The sequence below is a fragment of the Trichechus manatus genome, unplaced genomic scaffold (assembly GCF_000243295.1).
Source record: "Trichechus manatus latirostris isolate Lorelei unplaced genomic scaffold, TriManLat1.0 scaffold00226, whole genome shotgun sequence".
NCBI classification, from domain to species: domain Eukaryota; kingdom Metazoa; phylum Chordata; class Mammalia; order Sirenia; family Trichechidae; genus Trichechus; species Trichechus manatus.
The window spans coordinates 2,216,023-2,243,650 of NW_004444162.1; the positions used below are offsets into that span (position 1 = coordinate 2,216,023).

At 36.0% G+C, this 27,628-nt stretch overlaps 1 protein-coding gene across 5 annotated transcripts in view; it reads left to right on the top strand.

Annotated features, from left to right (window-relative positions):
* Positions 1-27,628, top strand: part of ORC3 (origin recognition complex subunit 3) — a 90,747-nt gene that overhangs the window by 13,061 nt on the left and 50,058 nt on the right. For 4 of the 5 annotated variants that reach the window (XM_004388985.2, XM_023742959.1, XM_023742958.1 and 1 more), the window contains 9 exons: positions 3,940-4,037; positions 5,097-5,241; positions 8,261-8,365; positions 9,864-10,015; positions 11,251-11,384; positions 13,716-13,875; positions 15,092-15,205; positions 17,903-18,036; positions 18,533-18,596. In XM_004388985.2, the coding sequence (XP_004389042.1) occupies positions 3,940-4,037; positions 5,097-5,241; positions 8,261-8,365; positions 9,864-10,015; positions 11,251-11,384; positions 13,716-13,875; positions 15,092-15,205; positions 17,903-18,036; positions 18,533-18,596 (1,106 nt within the window). The remainder of the gene's footprint in view (positions 1-3,939; positions 4,038-5,096; positions 5,242-8,260; positions 8,366-9,863; positions 10,016-11,250; positions 11,385-13,715; positions 13,876-15,091; positions 15,206-17,902; positions 18,037-18,532; positions 18,597-27,628) is intronic. The other variant, XM_023742957.1, reaches the window with a different exon arrangement.

Below are 27,628 nucleotides of genomic sequence, written 5' to 3' on the forward strand. Positions count from 1 at the left end.
GCAGAACTCAAATTCTAGTAAGGAGACCAGACTTAATGGTCTGACTGAGACTGGAGGTACCCTGAAAAGCATGGCTTCTGGATGGCTTCTGGATTCTCTATCAGCCCAGAACTCTTCAGACAGGGATTGGACTTGACTGTGGGACATAAAGTGATAGAGTGTGCCTCTTAGTTCAAGTAGATACAAGAGACTAAATGGGCAGCTTCTGTCCAGAGGTGAGATGGGAAGGCAGAGAGGGTTAGGAGCTGGTCAAATGGACACGGGGAATCAGTGCTGGAAAGGAGGAGTGTGCTGTCACAGTATGGGGAAAGCAATTAGAGTCACATAAGAATACATGTATAAATTTTTGTATGGGAAAAATAAAAAAAAAATAAACTGATAGATGAATGGTGGTGGTGATTGCACATTCATGGAAACAACTGGGCAGAAACTTCTAGGAGAGAGGGGTGGGCAGTGGCAGTGGCACTCTAGGCAGTGTTCACATGTGAAATAAAGCACAGTGAGTAGGAGCTGAGGCAGGAGGATGCCTGATAACAATGAGGGCTCACAGTCTTCAGCTCCTCTCAGTGTTTATTATTTTTTACCTACTTTATCTATAAACAAGGTGCCCTGGTCGCACAGTGGTTAAAGCGCTCAAATGCTAACAGAAAGGTTGGTGGTTCAAACCTACCATCTGTTCCGTGGGAGAAAAATGTGGCAGTTTGCTCCCGTAAAGATTACAGCCTTGGAAACCCTGTGGGGCAGTTCTTCTCTGTCCTGTAGGGTCGCTGTGAGTTGGAATCCACTCGACAGCAATTGGTTGATCTGTAAACTACTGAGAGAAGTCATAGTAGCAGGTTAAAGTGTCCTACTGCTATTGTTTCCCAGTTCCTAACAGTTTTTTCCAGTATGTGTTTTGATGCATTGTTATTCAGCACATAAAAAATTCATGTCTTGATTTAGCACTTTAACATTTTACTCTGATTTTATTCATTATCAATATAAAATGACCATTTTTGTTCCATTTAAGGCTACCTTGTTATTCTCCTTTGTTTCTTTACTTACATTTACTTGCTTTCTTTTTAGTTTGTATTTTCTTACCATAACCTTGTCTACCATTTTACCATATGATTACTTTTATCATATGATTAAGGCTTTTGATAAAATTATAAACCCGTATTTACTTAAAAAATTTAAAAAACCCAAAAAGCTCTGAATCAACTATGCTTAGAAGGATAGTTTATTAACATGAAAAAAGAATTTCCATTCTAAACTATCAGTTAACATTAAAACTTGATGCTAGAATGCTAGCAGCCTCTCTGAAGTCAGGAACAAAATGTGTATTTTCACTATCATTATTTAATACAGCAAAAGTTCTAGCTGGCGCAATATAATACCTAGAAGTAAATAACAAAAAATATGAAGGAAAGTAGAAAATTATGAGGAACAAAAAAATATTTATTAAAGGAAGAGATGTATGCTATTTCTGGCTGGGAATTTCTTAACATTTTAAAGATGTCATTTCTCCCCAAATCAGTCTAGAAATTTGATTTTATCTTAGTCAAGATACCAGTGTAACTGTTTTTGAAATTGTGGTAAAAATATTGTAAAATTAATTTGAAAGAATAGCGAAAGATTTTTTGAAAAAGTAAAACAATGTTTGGTGGTGATAGGGCAAAGATAAGGATCTATTTGGTCTTAAAATGTACTACAAAGCTGCAGTACACGATTAAGGAAGACCCAAAAAGAATCAATACCTTTGAATTATTGTGTTGGCGAAGAATATTGAATATACCATGGACTGCCAGAAGAAGGAACGAGCTGTCTTAGAAGAAGTGCAGCCAGAATGCTCTTTAGAAGGGAGGATTATGAGGCTTCGTTTCATGTACTTTGGACATGTTATCAGGAGGGACCAGTCCCTGGAGAATGACATCATTCTTAGTAAAGTAGAAGGTCAGTAAAAAAGAGGAAGACGCTCAATGAGATGGTTTGACACAGTGGGTGCAGCAGTGGGTTCAAACATAGCAAGGATTGTGAGGATGGTGCGAGACCAGGCAGTGTTTCTTTCTGTTGTACATAGGGTCACTGAGTCAGAACCGACTTGATGGCATCTAACAACAACAGCTACAGTAATTAGAACAGTTCAGGACGGATATAGGAATAGAGTTGGATTCAGGAGAACAAAAGAGAAAGTTCAAAAATACTTCCAAGTATGTATGAGTATTTAAGGGCATCTCAAATCAGTGAAAGGATAGAATATTCAATGTGTCTGTTTTTTCAAATTGAAGGTCATAACCCATGTGGGACTCATGAAGTCAATTTGTGGGTCATGGTAGCATTTAAAAATAGAGAGAGAGAATAGGAAAAAAAAGAATTGCTATCATATATAATAAGAGTGAGTATTGTTTTGTGATACTTTTCATTTTATATCTGTTATATGTATGTATGTTGGGTTGTGATGCATTGCTTAACGTGGCTCATGATTTGAAAGTTTAAAAACCACCACAATAAATAGTATTTAGACAGATGGCTGACCATTTTGAAAACACTAAAAAATACAGACAGACTAAATAAAAGACTGGACTCAACTGTATCAATCAAACAAAAGAACAAGATAGTAGTAGTAGTAATCATTTAATAAAGGAGAGTTCAAAGCAAATAATATGAAGTGTACTAGATCATAGAATAAGATCAAGTGAAAACACAGTAATATTAAACGTATATGCCTTAAACCAAAAACATTAAATAAAAACTGCTAGAAATTCAAAGAGCAAATGACAGAAATGCATTTTAAAAATGAAAAAGCCATTTTTAATCTTAAGATATAATTAATATAGTAAAAATATAAGATATATATAAATAATATTAGACATAAAGGATATTGATGTTACCTATCCCTATGTAGAAACGGCTTGGGGCAGTGGCTGACCTCCTCCAACCCCACAAGGGGGAAGGAGAACTGAGATCAACAGCCCAAGGCTGATTCCTGTGAGGCGGTGGGTACCTCCTCTCTCGGCCATCTTTACCAACCCTGACACCAACCATCCCTCCCATAGCACTCTCTACTTCTCTGTTGGGTTTGATAATTAATTGCAGAGGCCACACAGAACTCACAGAGCATACTTAGGATTATGGGGTTTTTTAGGGAATAAAAGGTTACAATTCAGGCTCCAGAACATGCAAGGATACAGTTCTTTCATCAGGACAGCCTCTTGCAGCCATGCTCGCAGGCGTGCCTCTCCCTGGCCCTAAGCCTCTACCCAAAGGCGCTCAGCTTTCTCTCTATGTGGGTGGGGAAGCTCACCATGCAGGGAAGCCCACTGCACCGTCTCCTGCTGCTAGGTCTCTCCTGCCGCTGCTTCTCACCGCCTTTAGCATTACAGCTTGCTCTCTCAGTCTCCTGCTTCCAGGAGCTTCGCAGTGCAGGGATCCCATGTCCAAAGGACGCACTCTCCGCTCCTGGCTGTTCTTCCTTGTGGTGGTGGGATCCTCCTCTCTGCTCTGGAATTGGCTCCTTTTTAAGGCGAAACCGACCGATCTCCTTAGGCCACAATTATCCTGTCACACAGTTCCGCCCAATCACCTGGGTGGGAGTTACAAAACCCTGGCTAGAAAGTCCACACAAAAGTAATCAATTAACACTGCACCCCATATATGGAGCCCTGGTGGCACACAGTGGTTAAGAATTTGGTTGCTGACCAAAAGATCGGCAGTTAGAATCCACCAGCCACTTCTTGCAAACCCTGTGGGACAGTTGTACTCTATCCTACTGGGTTGCTATGCATCAGAATCTACTCAAATGCAATGGGTTTTGGTGTTTATCCCCATATATTTATTTTTCCAGGTATACAAAAATAATTCAGCTCCATTATTTATTGTATGACTTTGCACAGAGATTTTCCAACTTTTGTAATATAAAAATTAATTTAAAAAACTGATTATTTCTTTCTTTGTTTTTAGAGGACTATTTTAATAAAGGGAAAAGTGTGTCTGAAGACAGTAAGCTCCGATTTGAAACTTACCAGCTGATATGGCAACAGATGAAATCTGAAACTGAGGTGACGACTTTTTTTGATAAGCTAACATTTCTCTTATACCATAAATCTCATATTTGGTGCTTCCCATCTTCCTTTTCACCAATTTACAAGCATATTAATGAAATACAGGAAATAATGGTCAAGGATAATTTTTAATGCTAAAAAAAAAACTCATGTCCCAAATATGAAGCATTCTTCATGTACTAGAATACATGTTTATTATGATAACTGCTAAGGCAAGGAGACTTTTACCTATTCTCACTGCTTTTAAATGGCAGCATACTTTATCCATTCAGTTAAACAAGTAAGAAATCGAGCTATTTCTAAACTCTTTCACACCCTCATCTTTATATCCAGTTACCATGTTCTTTATATTCCAGCTCAAACATTTCTTCACTCTAGCAAATTGATAGCCTCAGGGCCAGTATCTCAAGCAGACTTGTATTGTTTGGCCAACACAGTGTTGTATTTTGTTTGGTTTTGTAATGCCTTTGGGAGGAGGTGTGTGTACTTTACAGTTTACTGCTGCGTCCCACCACTCTTTATTGCTTTATAGTCAGTGGTTAATTTCCAGGAAAATTTGTTTATTTAACTCTTTATTCCTCGTTCATGTATTCCATGTGGCTCTTGAAGGTTATCTGAGTTTGTGGTTTCCAGTTTGTTGTCCCTTTAAGACTTGATTCAAGTATATCCCCTCCTCACCTTGAGTTAAATGGTCGTTCTCTTTGCTTCTATATTATCATAGCACTCTACATACTATATTTGAATTGTAAGTATTCTTGTCCACATCCTCCACTTTTTTAGGATGGAGACTATCTTTCACTTGTAAGGTAGTTAGTAAAAGTCTGTTGAGTGAATAAATGAATAAATGAGAGAGGTTTCTTAATTGGGGAATCCAAAGCACTAATCACTAGAGGTCTAAGAAAAAACGTTTTTTATATCATCCATCTAATAATCATTTTACATATAGCCTTGGAATTAAATCTATGACAGTCTATGACAATTTTCTTCCCAAAACCAGAAAAGATGCATCTGATTACTACTGATAATAATTCATAGAGCTTGGTGTTTTCTTTGTAGCAATTACAAGAGGAATTAAATAAAAACCTGTTTGACAGTCTAATTGAATTTCTGCAAAAGTCTCATTCTGGATTCCAGAAGAATTCAACAGACTGGAGCTGTCAAATAAAACTCAGAGAAATTCCAACTGCTGCACTTGTTCTAGGTATGAGTGTGTGTGTATCCATGCATGCATATATTTTGTTTTTTGGTGTTAGTGGTTGTTTTGCTGTTGAGAATAGTGAGGAATAACCTGTTCTGACTTACAGAATTAAACCAGTTATAGTTTGCTCTACATACCCTCAAAACCAATAAAAGTTCTTAATACTGATCACACTGTCTGTAAATTAAAATACTATCTGTAAATTAAAAGAAGTTGATCCAGGGTTAACTAATGCTTACCTCAGTTTTTTGCTAATTTTCAGAAAAATGATGAGGAAAATATTTGTTTATTTTCTCTTTAATTCCTTAGATATAGCATGAGGATATGCGAGATTTGGATTTGATAATAAAGAAGGCACCAGTGTGGTAGTAGAATGGATTTTTATCCTTTTTTCAGTCATATCTTCAGTGGAATTACTCTGTGACCTTAATTTAAATTTTTGTACTTGTTTTTTAATCTCTGAATCATTTTGTTGTATTAACATGAGTTGCTCAGAAGAGGATTTGGAGAAGTTATATATAAATTCCTTTGAGATTGCAGGTTGTAAACTTCTTAGGTACTTAAATAACTGTCATGGGTAATATTCCATTTTTACCATACATTTGGAATGCAGGATAATGGAAAAAAAAATTTTAAATATTAGCAGATTTTCTTCATTCTTTTTTAAAAGGAAGTTGAATATACATGGATTCCAAATATACTCTCCACTTCCAATTTGTTATTTATTCAGGGTTTATTATACTAGTGAGCTCTGAGACAAAAAACTAATTCTGTTTTAATACTGTGTTTAGTACTGTTCATTACCTAAGTCTTATTCCTGATACTCAGGGCAATACTTCTCAAACTTTAATGTACCTGCAAATATAACCTGGGAATCTTGTTAAGATGCAGATTTTCATTAACAGGTCTAGGGTAGGGCCTGAAATTCTTTTTTTCTAACAGGTTCAAGTTGATGCCCATATTGCTGGTCCCGGGACCACACTTTGAGAGCAAGACTCAGGAAATGATTTTTATGCTATAGTCCAGCTTTACAGTGTGGCCTGCCATCTAATTTCAAAAGCCCTGTCTTAGGCTGCATTCTCTAGAGAAGCAAAACCAATAAAGCGTATAAATATATATATAGAGAGGGAGAGATTTATATCAAGGAAACAGCTCACATGATTATAGAGGCTAGAACGTCCCAAGTCTGTGGCTCAGGGTAGGGGCCTCTCCCAAGTCACGCAGCCGCAGAAGCTGGTGAGCCCATGATCAGCAGGTCAGAGAGCTGGGCTCCCAATCACAGGCTGTGAAGGTTGACAAATTCCAGGATCGGCAGGCAAGACCACAAGGTTTCTCCTGATTCACATAGCTTCAGGGGCTGGCAAACCCAAGATCGGCAGGTCAGAGAGCAGGTCTTCACTCACAGGTAGTGAAGATCTATGAATCCCAAGTTTGACAGATAAGCTGATATCTCAAGTCCCAAGAACTGGAGATGAGACAGTAGTGGGCAGCCGCAGGATCCAGAGAGAGCAAAAAGCCAGAACGTCTGCTTATATTCAGATGCAGGTCACACCCCCAAGGACACTCCCTTTCATCTGATTCGCTATTCACAGTCTATTCAGTGATGAATGAGAATCGTGGTCCAGCCAAATTGGCACACAGTCTTAACCATCACAAACCCCTTCCATTTATGGATGAGAAAAAGAGGCCCAGTGATGGCCCGCTTGTACTGTTAGGTGCTTTGTTTCTCTACTACCGGGTTACAGCAAATGGAGGTGAAGGGGAGGGGGAGGGGACACAACCGAGAGGGATGGACTGATAGGTGGTTGTGAGAGCACTGTTGGTACAAGAGTAGCAGGTAGTATTTTCTAAAGAAAGTTTAAATCCGTGTTCTACCTACTGCCAAAAGGAGAAGAGGTCTAAGGAAAACATTTTTCAAGTTGACATATATTATCTTGTTTGTAATATACAAGTCCATTGTTTTAAGGAACATAATGTTAAATAGCATATAGTCAGTGAGTGAAAGATAAAATAAGCCAGTGTTTTACTGAACTCCCAAATATGTTCGGAGCGGCAACATTACAATTATAGACCATAGTGCATGCTAGGAATTTAGTTTTGATACTATATTAAAAGTCTATACTCAAAGAATGCTTAAGCACAGTTGCCCATTATCTGATTTCAAAAAGATATATTCCTATTTAAAAAATAGCCTGCCAACATTTTTATTTGTTGATTCTCCTGAAAAGAATAAAGTTGCTTATTGCTGGTGTAGATGATTCGGAACCTGCTGCCTTTCAAGCAGTGGGAATTTTATAGTAGCAAGTCTCAAGCAATTTCAAGGTGTCTGCTGCTTGACACCTGCCTAAGCATCAAAGTACATTCTAGAAACCACAGATTGTTACTTTAGAGAGGATATCAGTTAACAGAATCTTTAGAAAAGTAGTGGGGAAATGTCCATTCCACTCTGATAACTATATGCAGAGCACTAAAACTCTTTAGTTGCGGACGTGAGAACCATAGGTTTGGTGAATACCAAAAGGATCCATAGTTTTAATTCGTTTTAAGGCTCTTCCCTCAGAAATCAGCTCAGTGTACTCTTTACCTGTTGTATCCAGTGCTGTGACGGTTAATGGCTGGATTCTCCTCAGTTGTTAAGCAGGCTTAGTCAGGGTCGCAGTAAGACTGGGATTCATAGCCCCTTATTTTCAAATAATTATTTTAAAGAGCTCTTTATTTATTTGGCAAAACAATGAAATTACTCTTAAGACATTTTCAAGGGTCAAGTATACATCTTAGTAATTTTTTTCAAAGAAGAATTGTACTGAATATCTTTCCTACCAAATAAGTATAGTTTATACATCTAGATATTTACCATTATTGGATATCTCTTTATTTATGCAGTAGATTTTCTTGGTTTCTGTTATTAATCATGTTTTTGAAATGTCCTTACTTGGTTGTTTACTTGACACGTTAAACGTCTTTTGTTGTTTAATTATTATTAATAAAAATGGTGATTCAGTATTGATATATTATCCCATAGGTGTGAATGTAACAGATCATGATTTAACATTTCGAAGTCTAACAGAGGCCCTTCAGAATAATGTCACACCATATGTAGTTTCATTGCAAGCTAAAGATTGTCCAGGTAAAGAATAAATGCTGTAATAACCTCAGAGAAATGTTACACTTCTCTTTCTCTCTTTTTTCCTCTCTCTTTCCTTCTTTCTTTCTCTATCCCTTTTTATTTGTGAGACGAGCACAATGCTACATTTTTGACAGAGCGAGGTTTAGTGCCTCCTAGAGTGATCCTGACTGTTGCAGGGCTGTTTACTACCTTTTACTTCCTTTATTCTGGCTCCACCCCGCTGTACCACCTTCACTGCCAGTAGTAGTCCAGGCATTTAAAAGATGTATTCCTTAACCTAATGAAACTTTTGATAATTAGAAAGGTTTGGGGAGCTGAGAATTGGGAAACGGGGAGCTTTTATTTAGCCCAACAGAGAGTAAACTACATGGGCTCATATTTGCAGTCTGAAATTATCTTATTGTCCCGATTTGAAAGGTCACCATGGTAAAAGTGGTCCATGGGTAGAGCTAATCTTGAGTATCTGAAGCCATCAAATCACAAAGGATGTGGATACTAATACAGATAGTCCCCAACTTACAACAGGGCCCCTTTCTGCGGACTCCATCGTAAGTTGGTTCTGACATAAGTTAAATATCTCTCTTTTTTTAAAATTTTCATTATTATTGCCTTTTATTATCTGTATCTTTATAAAGCTAATTTCTGAACATCTGCAGGTGAACATGTGAGAGTGATAACATCAGCAAATTACATGCTGCAACATTGTATGTAGTACATATTATTAACAATAAGATGTATAAACAAAACAGATGGATATAAGTGCTGTTTGTCATAACTCCAATATGTCGTAAGTCAAGGTCCACCTGTGCTGTAAAATGTGTTTGGATTTGGACTGACATAAGGGTTTTATGTGCTTATATTACTTTCATATTCATACACTGATTGGAATTAAGTAAAAGCACTTAAAAAAAAAACAAAAACAAAAACACACCCGTTGCCGTGAAGTCAATTCCAGCTCATGGCGACCCTGCAGGACAGAGTAAAACTGCCCCATAGGGTTTCCATGGAGCGCTGGTAGATTGGAACTGTCGACTTTTTCGTTAGCAGCTGTAGCTCTTAACCACTATGCCACCAGAGTTTCTAAAAGTGCTTAGGACACCTTTAAAGATGACTATAATGAAGACTAGTAATCAGTAAAATTATGTAAGTAACTCTTTTGATGTTCTTTAGGGACTTTGAAAACATTTTGTGGTCCAGTGTAGTTTAAATATATATTATTCCTAAAATAATTTATAGTTTTCATGCTTACACGTTTACTTAGGTAACACTTTTATTACAGATAATACATATAACCTTTGGCCTGGTCTTATTATGAATTAATGAAATTTTAAATATTAAGAGAGCATTAATAGTTAATATGTTAAATGTTATGTCAGTTATGTTGATGAAAAGTGTAGGAAAACATTCTACTCAAATAATGTATTATTCAATCAAGAAGTTTCAGGGCCTTCAAATATGTTTTAAGAGGCAGTAAGCTTTTTTTTTTTATATTCTGCAGATGTGAAGCATTTTTTGCAAAAGCTGGCCTCACAATTGATGGACTGTTGTGTAGATGTGGAATCCAAAGAAGAGGAGAGTGTTCAGGTCACCCAGAAAAAGACATATTATTCAGTGGGTTTCCTTTCCAGTTGGTATAGGAATGTCACACAGGTAAATGTAAACTGACAGTTTTCTCCTAGGAAATTGGCATATGATTGAAGAAACTGGGAATTATATAAGACTTCGTACTATTTTATCCTAAGAAGGATATGCTTATGCAGCACTAGCTGTTAATATAGTAGTAGCTACTTATTTTTCCTAAGACTACTAGAATTTAAAAGTATTCTTTTATTAGAATGCAGTCTAATTCCTAGTAAGTGCTTAGACTCTTACAAGGACATCTTATGTGTGGGCAAATGGCATCTGGTGACAAAAACAGCATCAGGAGTTGGTTCTGTTGCAGATTCTATCTCTGTGACAATGACTGTAGCTTTAACACATTATTTCTTACTATCTTTTGTGCGGTAGAATCATGCTGCCAGTATACTGTCAACTTAGCCCTGTGAGGAATAATCATGTTTTGTTTATTTGTTTTAATCTAACATGTTTTGTGCTTAAAGTTCTTTGGGAATAAATGCTGCGTAAATAAAATATATATAACAAGCAAAAGAGGTTCCATCCTACCATGACAGTATCTGGTGAAAGCTAATGACTTTCTGCACCATAAAAACATAGTCTTAGTTTATGATGCTGTGTAGCCAGCCAGTGTGGAGAAAAATTTTGTAGTGATATTTTCTAATCAACATTTTTATCATCATAAGCAAGGGTTCATGAAAATACCTGTTTTGCTTTATATAGAGCAAAACTGGGTCTAATGCTTACCATAATGGCTTAATTAATAGAATTTCTTTAAATCAAATGCTATTTGTAATTTATGTCAGATATCTTTAATAGATCATGATCAAACCAGATGATATTTAATGTTCTTTCCAAACTTGAAATTTCAGAGTAACAGAACGGCAACTAGTATTATTCACTATGCTTTTTTATTAAAAATGCTAGTTCTCACTTCAAAGCAAACTGTAGTAGTCTATCAACAGAAAAATCAGTTTTGTGGAAAATTTTCTTTTCCCCATGCTTTTCCTGTCATTTTTGCAGATAGCAGAAAGTATAAATATTTTACATCAGTTATAGATTTTACTGAACCTTTTTCTTGTTATTGCTCCCATGTCAGACAGAAAAATACTGCTAGTAACTGTTGGAATGAGTTTCTATTTATTATGTGGAAGAAATAAGAGAAACTATTACTGTGAACTGTAAAGGGAAATATATGAACATGTGGTATTATATATTGTTTCTGTGGTAAGGCTTATTTTTAACTTCTTCTTTCCACAATCACTTAAAAGAAGACAGACCCAAAATTGCCAAGCAAAAAAAGGACTTTGTCTAGCGAATGGCAGTGTCCTCCTGTTGTGCTTATCTTGAAGGATATGGAAAGCTTCACCACAAAAGTGCTTCAAGACTTCATAATTATCATCAGGTAGATGGTGTGTTACCTAGCTTTTGTGCTAAAATTCTCTTTTTATTAAGGAAATGTTTGTTTTAACTTAAAAAGCAGCAGTTTTCAGAGAAATAAATGACAATTTAATCTTCATTTTAATACCAATTGAATAGAAACTGAAGTAATTTCACGTTCTTAATGTTCAAAGACTTCCTGTCAAATTTTTCATTTGCTTTTTGATCCAAAACTGAGAATCAAAAGACAGAAGTTAGCCAGTTTCTAATTAGCATGGTGAGGCAGTATGAGATGTAGTTTATCTCACTAAGGTTGTTAGTCTCTTACTTGCCCATTAAACAGATAAATTGCTCCAGGTTGAGATATTTTTGTCAGGTGTTATTTTTTCATCTGCCCTTAGAGACTCTTGAGTTACCTATAGCTCTACTGAGCAAGAATATTTTCTGAATAGCATTATATTTATATAATGTTTATAGTGAGAAATTACTTTCTTGATCTCAGATCTTCAAGGTAATCCTGTGAGACTCAGAATTGGAGTAACAAATCCTATTTTAAAATCCACTGGTATGCATTTCCCATTTTTAGGATGTAATTTATTTTGGCCTCTTCTATATGTTAACTTGCCTTAATAGTTATGACTACATTTGCCTAAAGCTATATAGAATTATAATTTATTAATATAATTCCTATTTTGATAGTATCTCTTTTTCCATTGACTCTAAAATTTATAGGTCCTAAGATTTTTCTTTTTTTTTTTTTTTTATTGTTGTAATTAAATGAAGTTTACATTTCAAGTTAGTCTCCCATACGAAATTTTTATACATACATTGTTATGAGACCGTAATTGCTCACGTCATTCTGCGACAGCACACTCCTCCTTTCCGCCCGATTCCCCATGACCATTCAACCAGCTCCTAACCCTCTCTGCCATCCCATCTCACCTCTGGACAGAAGCTGCCCCTTTGGTCTCTTGTATCTACTTGACTAAGAGGCACACTCTTCAGGAGTATCACTTTATGTCCCACAATCCAGTCCAATCCCTGTCTGAAGAGTTGGCCTCGGAGATTGTTTTAGTTCTGGGCTGATAGAGAGTCCAGGGGCCATGCTTTCCGGGGCACCTCCAGTCTCAGTCAGACCATTAAGTCTGGTCTTCTTGCTAGAATTTCAGTTCTTCACCCCATCCTTCTACTGCTCCATCAGGTACTCTCTGTTGTGTTCCCTGTCAGGACGTTCATTGGTGGTAGCTGGGCACCATCTAATTCTTCTGGTCTCAGACTGATGAAGTCTCTGATTTATGTGGCCCAGTCTGTCTCTTGGGCTAATACTTTCCTTGTGTCTTTGGTGTTCTTTGTTCTCCTTTACTTCAAGTAAGCTTGCAAGCTTTTAAGACCCCAGAGGCCACTCACCAAAGTAGAATGCAGAACATTTTCTAAGACTTTTCTTAATGCTAACATTGAACTGTTTAACATGCTAGAATCATGCATGGTATGGAATAGCAACAGTAAAGCTCCACTTTTTTGGAGCTCGGACTTGTGACTAACCACCAAAAGTAAGGAAAAAGAACTTAGAACAGTAAGAGAGTCCAGGCACTTTGCTCCCTATGAAGATAGAACTGCATACAGCTAGAATACTGAAAAGTAATAGCTAACAGAGGGAAGCAAGCAAAATACCAGCCTTGAAACAAAGGACTCTGACCTGCTGTAGCCCCCAACGATAGCACTGTTTTACTAAATGACTCTGTGGAAGTAATTTGCATTCATATTGATAATGCTAAGAGATACATGGTTAATAAGTTTGATTTAATACTACAAGGAGGGGATACAACATTTTTAAATGTTGTCCATTAAAAAGATGTCTTATGTATGTGTTAGAAGTTTTCTAACTCTTAGCTGTTATAGCTGAGTGACATAGTATCTGTTAGAAATCTCCACAGATAGAAAAAATTACCTTGAAAATTAGTGTCATATCACTGAACTCAAAGCATAGGCTAAATACTCAACTGTGAGGTTTGAGTGAGAGGTTAAAATGAATGATATCTAATACCTCCTTTAACACCTGAGGTTGTACAACCTTGGGGAAAGCACCTGGTCTCTCTGGACCTATATGTTCTTATTTATAAAATGAGAAGATCCATTAATAGCTTGGTTTCAGAGCTAGAGTGTCTGGAAATATCTATTTCTGTATTACTTTAGAAAAGGAAAATGGGTGACCTAGAAAATTTTAGTATTTGGAATGATGCGTCTTAGCAGTGGCTTATAAAGTAGTTGTTTAAATAAAATTTGTCTTATTTTGATATGATGTATTGAAATATATTGCTAAGGAAATTCCACTTTTGTGTCTTCCTTTGAAAACTAGTCAACATCTACATGAATTTCCACTAATACTCATTTTTGGAATCGCCACATCTCCTATTATCATCCACCGGTTGCTTCCTCATGCAGTGTCATCACTATTGTGTATAGAACTATTCCAATCTGTGTCTTGCAAGGAGCACCTGACTATAGTACTTGATAAGGTAAAAAGAAAAAATTCTGTCAGTGACATAGGATGAAAAGAAAACTGCCAAGAATAGATTGTAAATATAAATGTTAATGGTAAATCTCTACATCTCTCAGGGTAGAATTATATTGAACATATTTCTTCACTTATTTTAATTGTTTTTATTTAATGATTTTCATACTGGTATAGTATTTCCTCTTCAGATAAAATATAAGCTTTATGAGAGGAATGATAATATATAGGTGTGTGCGGGTATACAGATATATATCATTAGTCACTGGAAAAATGTAGGCCTTTAAAATAAATATTTACAGAATTTATAGAATTTCTAGTAATAACAACGTTCTGACTTACATTTTACATAAAATGATTTGAAGTTTTTAGTGCACTCTTTCCTAGCTGTCATGCTGCTCTTGAGAACAAACAGATAATAAAAATTTCCCAGACTTTAGCTACTATAATGTTTCTATACATGTAGAAATATTATTTTTTTAGTATTGACCTTCCACAAATTGTTGCTAGACTCTGCTGTTTACATGAGGTGAACTAATGACAGCCTGCCACTTATTTACTTAACTTCTACATTTTTCCCCCCATAAAGATGATACCCATCTGATTTCCTGGCACTTAAGGGAAAATTTTTCCAGCTACAGTATTTGCAACTGCTTTGTTGTGGCCAAATTCAGTTGGCCTTCTATGACTATGCTTCTGTTTATTCTGTAGAAGAAGCTTCGTGTGACTTTCATTTTCAGGTGTAAAATCTTCACTATAGGCCATTGAAAATTAGCTGAATGATACAAAGTAGACATCTGTCAACTTTGTTGTATTCTTCATTCAGCGGTGCATGATGCATTACTCTTCCTTAATTTGCATTGTTAGAGATAGAAATCTGGTAACAAGAATTGCCAAAGGCTTCTTCAGTGGCTTCTGGTGGGAGAAAAAGAGTTAAATAGTTAAAATGGGGTACTTTTTAAAAATTAGGAATTGGATGGAGGATAATGGCCACTGTTGCTTCTGAAGATGTTTTATGAACAGCTTCTTTTGGGTTGTTGTTACTGTTGTATAAGTTAATTTAAAAATTGGTTGATATTTTACCTAAAAAAAAAAAAACTAGCTACAATTGCAGCTTTCTTGATTACTCTGTCATAGTATCATTCTTTGCATTATTATTTATACTTCATATTTTTATGAATAGTGTGTTTCTGTCCCCACCTCCCCTTTATATCTTTCAGCTACTTCTTACAACTCAGTTTCCCTTTAAACTAAGTGAAAAAGTGTTACAGGTTCTAACCAACATCTTTTTGTATCACGATTTCTCAATTCAGAATTTTATAAAAGGACTTCAGGTAAGAAGCGCTAACTAATGAGTTTGAAAATTCACAAGCTGATTGTAAATAAATTTACATGTTTATTTCAGACTGACTAGTCTGATATTTAAGCCCTTTTAAAAGGTAGTATCTAGAGTAAATAAATTCAAGTTCTGTTATTCAAGATTCTATCATTTTTTGGTTACGTTTTAGCTAAATATAGAGACCATATTAATTGGGATATCAGTAGTAGAAAAAGACCTCATTCCATTCCAGTGATTCCTAACCATTTGGAGAATGTGGAAGCGGGACCTTTTTGAAAATCTGATGAAAGCTTATGGACCTTTTATCTAGGAAATGCTATATATTAGAGGTCAGCAAACTTCTGTAAAGGGCCAGATATATTAAATATTTTCGGCTTTGCAGACTGCATTTGGTCTCTGTTACATATTTTTGTCTCTTTCTTTTTTGTTTTGTTTTTTTTAATATAACTCTTTAAAGATGTAAAAATCATTCTTAGCTCCTGGGCCATAAAAAACAGGCTGTGAGCCATAGTTTGCTGATCGCTGCGTGTGTGTGTGTGTGTGTGTGTATTTATATTTCTTCTTATATACTTGGAGTGCATTTTCACCAGGGCCTCATGAATTGACAAATGCAAATTCATGAACTTAGCTTCAGAACATCTGCTCTAATCTAAAAAAAGAAGGTCCCATTATCCAATTGTTTAAAAGTTAATATAATTTCCTTTTCTTGGCAACTACTTAAATTATCTTAGCAAAATGTAGTCATTGTGAACACATGCCAGTTGTCAAGCTGATTAAAACCTACATGTTGTAGTAGTAAGTGCAATATGATAGTAACTCACTATATGCTTGTGTAGTGCCTTGGAAGTTCTGTATTATTTCTCACGTGTTCTTCTGCATAAAAACACTGTAGTGATTTCTTATGATTAATATGTGGTTTTTTCCCCCAGCTTTGGCTCTATAAAAAGGGTATTTTAAAGCAAGAAAATTAGCAATATGTGAAATTAAATTGAAGTATAACTCAATTATATGACAATTATATATATATGTATGTGTCTACACACACACACACACACACACACACTATATAACTGTTATATAATACATATGTTGTTAGGTGCCGTCGAGTTGGTTCCGACTCACTCATAGTGACCTCGTGTACAACAGACTGAAACACTGCCCGGCCCTGCACCATCCTCACAATTGTTGCTATGTTTGAGCCCATTGTTGTAGCCACTGTGTTAATCCATCTCATTGAGAGGCTTCCTCTTTTTCACTGACCCTCTAGCTTACCAAGCATGATGTCCTTCTCCAGGGTCTGATCCCTCTGGGTAACATGTCCAGAGTACGTGGGACAAAGTCTCACTGTCTTCACTTTAGGAAGCACTCTGGCTATATTTCTTCCAAGACCAACTTGTTCATTCTTCTGGCAGTCCATGGTATATTCACGATTCTTCGCCAACACCATAATTCAAAGACATCAATTCTTCTTCAGTCTTCCTTCTTTATTGTCCAGCTTTCACAAGCATACGAGGCGATTGAAAATATCATGGCTTGGGTCAGGTGCACCTTAGTCCTCAAGGTGACATCTTTGCTTTTCAGCACTTTAAAGAGGTCTTTTGCAGCACATTTGCCCAATGCAATACGTCATTTGATTTCTTGGCTGCTGTTTCCATGGACGTTGATTGTGGATCTAAGTAAAATAAAATCCTTGACAACTTCAATCCTTTGTTGCTAAATTTGATGGGCCCTTTACCTTACAACCTTAGGGAACAGACTGTTTTAGAGGATTTCCTCCATCCTTGGGTATCTGATCTTCAGCTCTGTAGGCTCAGAGATTCATTGTCAATTCACTCAGGAAGGATCAAGCTCAGGATCACTGATTCTTGCCAATCTAATACCTTAGGGCTGATACATAACCTAACATGTTAATTTATTAATTTGTGATGGAAATACCATTTTCCAGTGACCAGAATGTTTATATCCACTATCTGGGGAACCATCTTTCACATATCAAAGTAGGTAGAAAACCAAATTGGTCATGAGAACGTTGCTTAGAATCAGAGTATTTAACATTTGGATAGTCTTCTGAGATATCTGGCAAGTTGTTAGAATGTGGAAAATCATCCCGCCTTCCACTGTGGAGACCATCGCATTCTAGTTACTAAAATACTTGTATCTATCTATCAGACATGCTACCATGTTTGCAATTTAAAGAAATAACTTTTTTTATCATTCATTTTTCATTATTCCTTTTTATTACTAAACAAAGCTTCTCCCATTGTAACATTTTTATTTATTGTAAAAGACCAGTTTTTATATTGATATTAGATTTATATTTTCTTACGAGTGTTTGAACATCTGATGGACTCTCAGGTGACACCCCAGTCCCATCTGCACCACGTTTACAATTATCTTAAGTGAATTGCTTCTGCAGCTAGCTAATCTATCTGCGTACGTAAGTTTCCGTAGTTTATATTTCAGAATTACCATTTTCTGACCTTGTCCGCAAACTTGAAATCTTAAAATATTAAAGGTATATTGCCGTTTATGTAGTATTCGCAGTTTTATTGTGATACTATTAAATGTATTAATGCCATAAAAACTTCTGTTCTTAAAAAAAAAAACCAGAACCTTAAAATTGAGCAGGCATAGATCAAAAGATTTATTGCCAAAATAAAACAAATATATTTAATTTTCGTATTTCTTTCAGCTTTCTCTATTAGAGCATTTCTATTCCCAACCACTCAGTGTTTTGTGCTGTAATCTCCCAGAAGCGAAAAGAAGAATAAATTTTTTATCACACGTTCAATGTGAAAACATCCGACGTCTTCCATCCTTTAGGAGGTAAAAAGAGAAAGAGATACATAACACATTTATAGAGAGTTTGGGGAAAAATAAGGGATTTCAATCAGTTGTTTTTGAGGAGGGGAAAGGAAAAATAACTTAAGCTTTTTGTTTTGTTTAGAGCAAAATAAAGTCCTTCTGTTTTTAATTGTAGGATTTATTTGTTGGATTCAAAAATTTGGCATAAATAAAAATATTTTTTACAAAGGCACATAATTTGTGAGTTCACTGAAGTTAATTTTTAGAAATAATGTTTCCTGTGTTTGGGGTTTATGGCCTTTGTTTATGATTACACCCCCAGACTATGAAATGCAGCTGATTTATGGAGTTAAAAATTACCACTGAACCATGACTATCACCTTGAATTTAATTTTGAGAAGAAATTAAAAAGGTGCCCACCAATCTAGGAAAAGTAGTTCTTTTTTCCCTACATGCTATTCAGATAATTAGAATATTTAATTTTCTCTTTTTGTATATGGGTTTGTAAAAATTTTAGGTATGTGGAAAATCAAGCTTCAGAGAAGCAAGTTGCATTATTGACCAACGAAAGATTTTTAAAGGTAGGAATGTTTTTGTTTCAATTTTACTTTTTTTTAATGAAAAAAAGTATGTGCATAATGTTTACTGAGTTCATTTTATAAAACATCTGTACATCCGCATATACTTTGCACAGTGAAGTACTAGATTTGATACCTAATTAAACCAAAACCACTGCCATCGAGTCTGTTCCGACTCAGCGACCCTGTAGGACAGAATAGAACTGCCCCATAGGGTTTCCAAGGCTGTCAGTCTTTACAGAAGCAGGCTGCCACATCTTTCTCCCACGAAGTGGCCGGTGGGTTTGAACTGCTAACCTTTCGGTTACAAGCTGAGCACTTAACCACTGTGCCATCAGGGTTCTTTGATACTCAATTAGGAGTATGAATATTAAAGATGACACAAAACCTCATCTCTAAAAGACAAGACTTTTTTATGGAGAAGAAAAGTATTGACTAGAACACTCAGTTTCTCCCGTAATCTATTTCGAAAGCACGTTTAGATCTCAACTTTCTTTGCATGTAACAGTTGGAGTCTGCAGGCAATTTCATTTTAATGTTCTTCTAAAGGCTGTCATATATAAAAGCACATAGAAGCTGTGCAGGCACCCACTGCTAAGTGGGTATTGATTTGAAAAATAATATAATGCCAGGAAAGCAGTAATGAGCTTAGAAAATTATGAGCTAGGCATATAACATAGGGAATATCAAAAGAAGGAGGTTTTTTTTTTTCTTTAATAGATAATACTTGGAAGTGGCGTATAATTCAAAAGACAAAAATAATATACAGTGAAAAGGCTCCCTCCCACTTCTGTCCTCTAGCTACAGCGTTTCCCTCTCTGCACACAGCCAATGTTACTAGTTTCTTATGCATCATTCTAAAGATGCTGTGTGCATGTACAAGTAATTGCATATATTTTGGGGGCTTCCACCCATTTTATAGAACATAAGTATATTATGTATATTATTCTGTACCTTGTTTTGCTCTTAGTCTTGGAAATCATTCTGATTCCATATCAGGACTACAGAATGGCAGAGTATTCTCTTAAGTAAATTTTACTGAACAAATCCCTGACCAGTTCACATTTAGAATTGTGTTGTGTTACATTTATTTTGATACTCCTCACACCTTTTTACAGAAAAAGTTGTCAGAAAATTGTGATAAAATTAAGATGAGATTAAAGTTAAGCCCTGTGCTAGGTGTGAGTTTTGTTGATACATACAGTTTTCAAAAATTGAATAAAATAATGTTACTTCCTAGAAAGCATATGCTCTGTTACAATTCTAAATACTTAACTTTCCTCCATTGTAAATTGTCAAAAAATATTGAGAATGGCTTTCATTAAATATTATTTCTAATGCAGAATCCACACTGCTATAATATAAAAATCACTTCTAGATTGGGTTCAGTAATCATTTTAATAATCTCTGTAACCTTCTCAGAGCAGTATAGGAAGTCCTCAAACCAATGCAGGTTATTTCAATAGAGAGGAAATTTAAGAACCAGTGGAAAAGGATCTGTGCGCATGTTTACTCAGTCATTTCAGATTAGATATATTAGCTCTGCTGAAACAGCAGAGTTCTAGCAGAGTTGCCAAGTGCATTTCCTACTAGAACTTTCTGCCAGAGTGTATCTTCAGAAGCCAGGAATAGCTTTTTAAACATTACCTTTAACCACTGAGATGATAAGGTGAGAAAATGTCCAGGCTAGTCGGTCATAGAAATATCCTCACATTTATCTCTGTTTTTCAGTGACTTTTTATATATTTCTAAGCATTTATTGTACCTGTTCTTGTTGCACTTACAGCCCTGTTTGTTGTTACCTTTTCCTAAAGGTCTATCCTGATCTGTATTACATTGATTTAGGACAGGTATTCATTTTCAGATTGCATGTTTTGTCTTATAAGGGTATATTTTCTTGAGACTTAACAATGAGTGATGTGAAGGAGGACAAAGATTTGTACTCTTACTCTGAAAAAGTTACCTGCGGGCTATAAATTCCAAGTCCAGAAAATGTCTATGAGAAAATTATTGGGAGTTTTATTCTACTTTGGTAGAATATTTAAATTAATCAATATGTCGGTTGATTTCTCTAGTTTACAGTAGAAGTATTTTGAGTATTCTCATTATAACACTTCTTTTTTTATGGTTTTATAAAAATAATTGATAAATCAGTAATATGTCACTGCATGACATAGTAAAAAAATCCCTGATCTTGAACCCAGAAATCTTGCATTTGAACTCTAGCTAGTCATCAGCCATGTGTACTTAAGAAAACCACTTACCCTACTTAAGCCTCAGTTTTCTTATCTATTAAATGGAATAATTCCTAGTATGATTTCCTCATAGGATTATCAGGATAATCCATTTGTTTAGCAAGTGAGAGTAAGTTGAGAACAAATATAACATTAAGACTTTTATGACTAGATCATAAATATTGTTATTATGTATTTTTTTCACTGTGATGAAAAAGAGTAAGATATCAATATGATACGTAGTTATATGTATTATGTATTACAATAATATATATATTACATGTGGTATTATGTGTGTGTGTGTGTGTGTGTGTGTGTATAGTGTATATAATATGAGAGCAGTGATGCTTCAGTGGTAGAATTCTTGCCTACCATGTGAGAGTTGCAGGTTCAATTCCCTGCCAATGCACTTCAAGCAAAGCCATCACCCATCTGTCAGTGGAGGCTTGCATGTTACTATGATGCTGAACAGATTTCAGCAGAGCTTCCAGACTAAGTAAGACTAGAAGAAAGATCTTGCAGTGTACTTCTGAAAATCAACCAGTGAAAACCCCTGTGGATCACAATGGACTGATCCTGTTGTGCATGGGGTCTCCGTGAGTCAGGGGCCAAACTTGACAGCACCTAACAACGACATATATAATATGTAGTTACGTAGATTATATAATAGGTATGCCTATTGTTAGAATTTATAATTTTCTATCCATTTTCTGTACTTAGGTTTCTAAGAAAGGCCTCAAAGTATACTCCAAAGAAATTTACTCTCTTTATGTCCAGTTTTTGCCCTAAAAATCTGCTTTGCTCTGTACCCTGATAAACTATACCAGTGGTTCTCAAACTTTAGTATTTGAAAATCACCTGGAGAACTTGTTAAAACACAGATTTCTGGGCTTAATTCCCAGAAGTTCTGATTTTGTGATTCTGGGGTAATACTCAGGAGCCTGGTTGCACAGTGGGTAAGTGCTTGGCTGCTAACCAAATGGTCAGTGGTTTGAACTCACCAGCCACTCTGTGGGAGAAAGATGTGGCAGTCTGTTTCCATAAAGATTATAGCCTTGGTGACCTTATAGGGCGGTTCTACTGTGTCCCGTAGGGTCAGTATGAATCAGAATTGACTCGACGGCAACGGATCAGAGTAGTGCTCAAAAATTTGCACTACTAGTGAGGTCGCAGATGATGCTGGTACTGCTAATCTGGAGACCCCCTTTGATAACCACCCAACTAGATTGACTCCCTAGAAGGAAACGTTTTTCTTTACCTCATTTTCTTAAGTGTAAGTAATCTATTAGGCTCCAAGCCTAAATAAATAATTCGGCTCGTTTATTCTCTGACTGGACTCAAGATATTTAAAAGGCCCTTCACCTCTCAAAACTATGGACTTATTAATTGTATAGATACCACTTCAAAACTTTAAGCCAGTTTTGTACATAATAAACTTCAGTCTTGGGCTTTTTAACATTGTACTTTTAAGTTAAAATTAAAAAAAAAAAAATTCAACTCACAAAGCCATGTACGTTTTTAGAAGATTCACTAGGAATTTCAAACTAGGGTGGGACACTGGAAGGCCGTATAAGCTGATGAAAGAAAAAGATTCTGTGAATTTTCTCTCATTTCTGAGTAGTTTGTTCCCTGTACAGTTTATATAGTACAGCTGTGTACATTGGCCAGAAAGTATGCTCTGGCAAATGACAGTCAAGTTCTTCTAAGTTTAAACAGAAGATGCTTGCACATGCTCCCATAAATTCAAAGTTCTGGTGACTTTATAGCTTTCAAAGCCTGTAGTAGAGTTAAACTAAGTAATCTTTATAAGATTCCTTTTGGTACTTGAATGGTATGATTTTATTTACTTATTCATTACACAGATTAGTAATAATTTTTTTCTTACTGGTAAATCATTTAGATTCCTCATTAAAATTTTATTTTAGTGCCATAGGCTTAATTGAATATAGATAAGTTATAATGTTAAACAGCTATAGGTTTTAGCAGAAATAGCAGGATCAGTGATAATTCATCTCACTGGATGTATTTTTTTTTCCATGTTTTCTGTTCCCATAGTGTTAGCTTTGGTTATCAAGCTTTTCCTTTTTTAACTTTTTAAAACTTTAATTTGTGAAAATACATTTAATAAATAGTTGAGTTGTCAAAAGTGCCTTATGCAGAATTTCAAATTCACCGTAATAACAAAAATGCAACTTTTTATTATTGCTTGTGCCTGAGATTTGGGTCAAGTCAGACCTTAAGGAGAGCTTTGAAGAAGATTGTGGCCTCACATCATGTTTGCACAATTGTCATCATTATCTGATAATAAAAACCACTAGGCCTTGGAATACTAGAAAAATTTTTTTAAATAGTGAAAAATTCTCTTCCCTTTGTACCATATGAACAAATGTTTTGGAAGGAATAAGGGAACATTAATAGCTTTTGCCAATTAGTAGGTAATTTTTATGCATTGTCTTGTAAAATAAGGCCCCCACATAAGTTAGATGTTTTTATCCCTTTGAATACATGAGGAGAGTCACAGTAAGATTAAGTATCTTGCCTGTCTAAAGTGTCACAATTATCAAGGGGAGGATCTCACATTAATATCCAGGCCTGACATCCACAGCACTTCGCTGAAGAATTAATACAGCTGACAGGAAGATCCCTAAAGCTCTTTATTAGTGTTAAAGAAGATAGAAATGAGGTTTTCAAGTATTGTGGCAAGTTAATAGTGAAGATCATTTGTAGGAGGCCTAGGAAACCATTTGGTGTGAGGCAGCTTCAGCCTTTGTAATCGGGTAGCCATATCAAGCTCCCCAAGTGCCATGCAGCAGTACATGCTGCTGCTCCAGGTACAGAAAGAAAGCGAAGCAGCCTCTTCTCCCCACCACATATATATAGTTATATCATCATATACTTTTGTACACACACGTGCACACATTTTATTTTCAGGAGACTGTTTTTTTTTTTTAAAAAAAAAAAAAAAACCAAGTTCCCAACACCATAAGGACCATTTTAATGCTGTGCTGTCTATACCATCTTCATAATCTATATTACCAGTGATGATATGCTGTTCATTTTAATCTTCTCTTGTCAAGAGGAGGTTTTATTACGCTCAGTATCCTTAAAGAATGAATCTGTATACTTTAAGAAAATCAATTTGTATATTTTTATTCAAATCTTCCTTAAAGCTGTTTGGCATGGTTTCACCCTTAAAGGGTTAAACTTCCTACTATGTAGAAAACTTAGATTCAGTCCCATGCAGGTGCTAGTTGAAGTTTTATTATTCTGACTTGTATTGTTAATGCTTCATGTCTCTATGCCTATTTGTCCAACTAGATTTTAAATCCATAGAGAGCGGGAAGTAAGTCTTGACCTTCTTAAAATTGTAATATATTACTGTTAGAAAGATAACCTGATTCAACACCCTCATTTTACAAACGAAGAACTATAGCCAAGAGAAAAGAAGTGAAATATCTGAGACCACAGGGCAAATTAGTGGCAGAGCAAGTACTTCTTTTTACCCGTTAGGATGCTTATCAGTGATTTATGAACAAAGGGCACAAAATTAGTTCATGAGTTTGGTGGAGATTTGCCATTCACCTTTCCCCCGCCTCTTTCCGTTCTGTTTGTCAGACGTAAAGAGTAGGACGAGGGGAAAAATCTAATAGAAAAAATAATAAATGGAAAAGAGAAGAAAAAGATAAACAACCGCAACCTACCAAATGTGATCAAATGAGCTCGGCATTAGCCTCGTGTGTCAGGAATTGGCAATTTAAATCATCAAGTAATTCTCCTGGCCTAAACTGTGGAGTAGGAATAAGGAGAACAAAAGGCAGAGACAGGTGAGAGGACTAGCACTCATGTCACACAAGAGCTAGGAGAAAGTAATGTGGTAAGTCAAGTCTGGGAAAAACTGCCAGTCAAAATTTCCATCTAATGAGAAAAATAATGCTTAGTTATATCAAGAAGATAAGTGAGAAAATGCTAAAATATGTGTGTTCTTAGATGATAACTCAATCTAAAAATTCAGTATAGACGTGTTTTATCAGCTTTTAATAATGGTGAATTGAAAAGAAATGAATTACAAAAATTGCAGTTGTTTTTACTTTCTTTAAATCTTCTTGAGGTCATTGATTACCTCTGTACATATAATTTTAGACACAAAAGCGATAAATACTATGAAAACTAAAAGAGAAGTGAATGCAACGCAAGATAAAACATTATGGCAAATCTAACTCTGCCTAATAATTTTTTCTTTACCTATATACATTTCAGTTTTATGTAGACATTGGCTCCTCTTCCGAAGAAAGCGACTAGCTCATTAATGATAGGGGCTCTGTCTTTATAAGTAAACAATAATAAATGAATGATTTTTGAATAAATGATAGGGTTAATGTGTCTGGAGATGACTGATTTAAGATGGTGTATTAGACATTGCCACCACTCGTCTGTCATTTTGTCATACTCTAGTGGCTTGCGTGTTGCTGTGATGCTGGAAACTATGCCACCAATGTTTCAAATACCAGCAAGATCACCCATGGTGGACAGGTTTCAGCAGAGCCTCCACACTAAGACAGACTGGGAAGAAGGACCTTGTGATCTACTTCTGAAAAAACTGACGAGTGAAAACCTTACGGATAGCAGTGGAACATTGTCTGATATAGTGCTGAAAGATGAGCTGCTCAGGTTGGAAATCACTCAAAATAAGACTGGGAATAGTTGCCTCCTCAAAGTAGAGTCGACCTTAATGATGTGGATGGAGTAAAGCTTTCGGAACCTTCATTTGCTGATGTGGCAGGACTCAAAATGAGAAAAAACAGCTGCAGACATCCACCAATAATTAAAACGTGGAATATACAAAGTATGAATCAAGGAAAATTGGAAATTGTCAAAAGTGAAATGGAACACTTGAAGGTAGACGTTCTAGGCATTAGTGAGCTGAAATGGACTGATATTATCCATTTTGAATTGAACATCCTTTGGCCTACTATGCCGGGAATGACAGACTGAAGAGGAGCAGCATTGCATTCATCGTCAAAAAGAGTATTTTAAGATCTATCCTAAAATACAGTAGTATCCATATGCCAACAAGAAAGGCCAGTTAATATGACTGTTATTCAAATTTACTCGCCAGCCACTAATGCCAGGGATGAAGAAATTGAAGGTTTTTACCAACTTATGCAATCTGAAATTGATCAAACATGCAATCAAGATGCATTGATAATTACTGGTGATTGGAATGAGAAAGTTGGAAATGAAGAAGGATAAGTAGTTGGAAAATACGGTCTTAGTGATAGAAACAACCCAGGCAATCGCATGATAGAATTTTGTGAGACCAATGAGTTATTCATTGAAACTGCCGTTTTCCAACAACATAAATGCCAATTATATACATGGACCTTGCCAGACGGACTACACAGGAATCAAATCGACTACATCTGTGGAAACAGACAATGTCAAAGTTAAAGATCAGTCAGAACAAGGCCAGGAGCTGACTATGGAACAAACCATCAATTGCTCCTATGAGAGTTCCAGTTGAAGCTGAAGAAAATTAAAACAAGTCCATAAGAGCCAAAGTATGACCATCAGTATATCCCACCTGAGTTTAAACACCATCTCATTAATAGATTTCATGCATTGAACATAATGACCGAACATCAGACGGGTTGTGGGATGACATCAAGGACATCGTACATGAAGAAAGCAAAAGGTCATTAAAAAGACAGGAAAGAAAGGAAAGACCGAAATGGATAGCAGAAGAGACTGAAAGTTGCTCTTGAGCGTAGGGTAGCTAAAGCAGATGGAAGAAATGATAAAAGAACTGAACAGAAGATTTCAAAGGACGGCTTGAGAAGATAAAGTAAAGTATTATAATGAAATGTGCAAGTACCTGGAGCCCTGGTGGCACAGTGGTTAGAAGCTTGGCCACTAACCAAAAGGTTGGTAGCTCAAATCCACCATCTCCTCCTTGGAAACCCTATGGGGCAGTTCTGCTCTGTCCTGTAGGATCACTATGAGGCAGAATCGACTTGACGGCAGCGGGTTTGGTTTTTTTTGGTGCAAGGACCTGGAGTTAGAAAACCAAAAGGAAAGAACATTCTCAACATTTCTCAAGCTGAAAGAAGTGAAGGAAAAATTCAAGCCTTGAGTTATAATTTTGAAGGATTCTATGGGCAAAATATTGAACGGTGCAGGAATATGCAGAGTCACTGTACTAAAAAGAATTGTTCAATATTCCATCACTTCAGGAGGTAGCATATGATCAAGAATCAATGGTACTGAAGGAAAAAGTCCAAGCTGCACTGAAGGTATTGGCAAAAAACAAGGCTCCAGGAATTCACGGAATACCAGTTGAGATATTTCGAAAGACATGCAGCACTGGAGGTACTCACTCATCTACGCCAAGAAATTTGGAAAGCAGCTACACGGCCAGCCAACGGAAAGAGATCATATGCGTGCATGTTCCAAAGAAAAGAGATCCAACGGAATGTGGAAATTATCAAACAATATCATTAATATCACATGCAAGTAAAGTTATGCAGCAGTATATCAACACGGAACTGCCAGAAGTTCAAGCTGGATTCAGAAAAAGAGGGATATCATTGCTGATGTCAGATGGATCTTGGGTAAAAGCAGAGAATATCAGAAGGTTGTTGACCTGCGTTTTATTGACGATACAAAGGCATTTGACTATGTGAATCGTGACAAATTATGGATAACATTGCAAAGAAAGGAAATTCCAGAATACTTAATTGTGCTCATGCAGAACCTATACATAGACCAAGAGGCAGTCATTCGAACAGAACAAGGGGATACTGC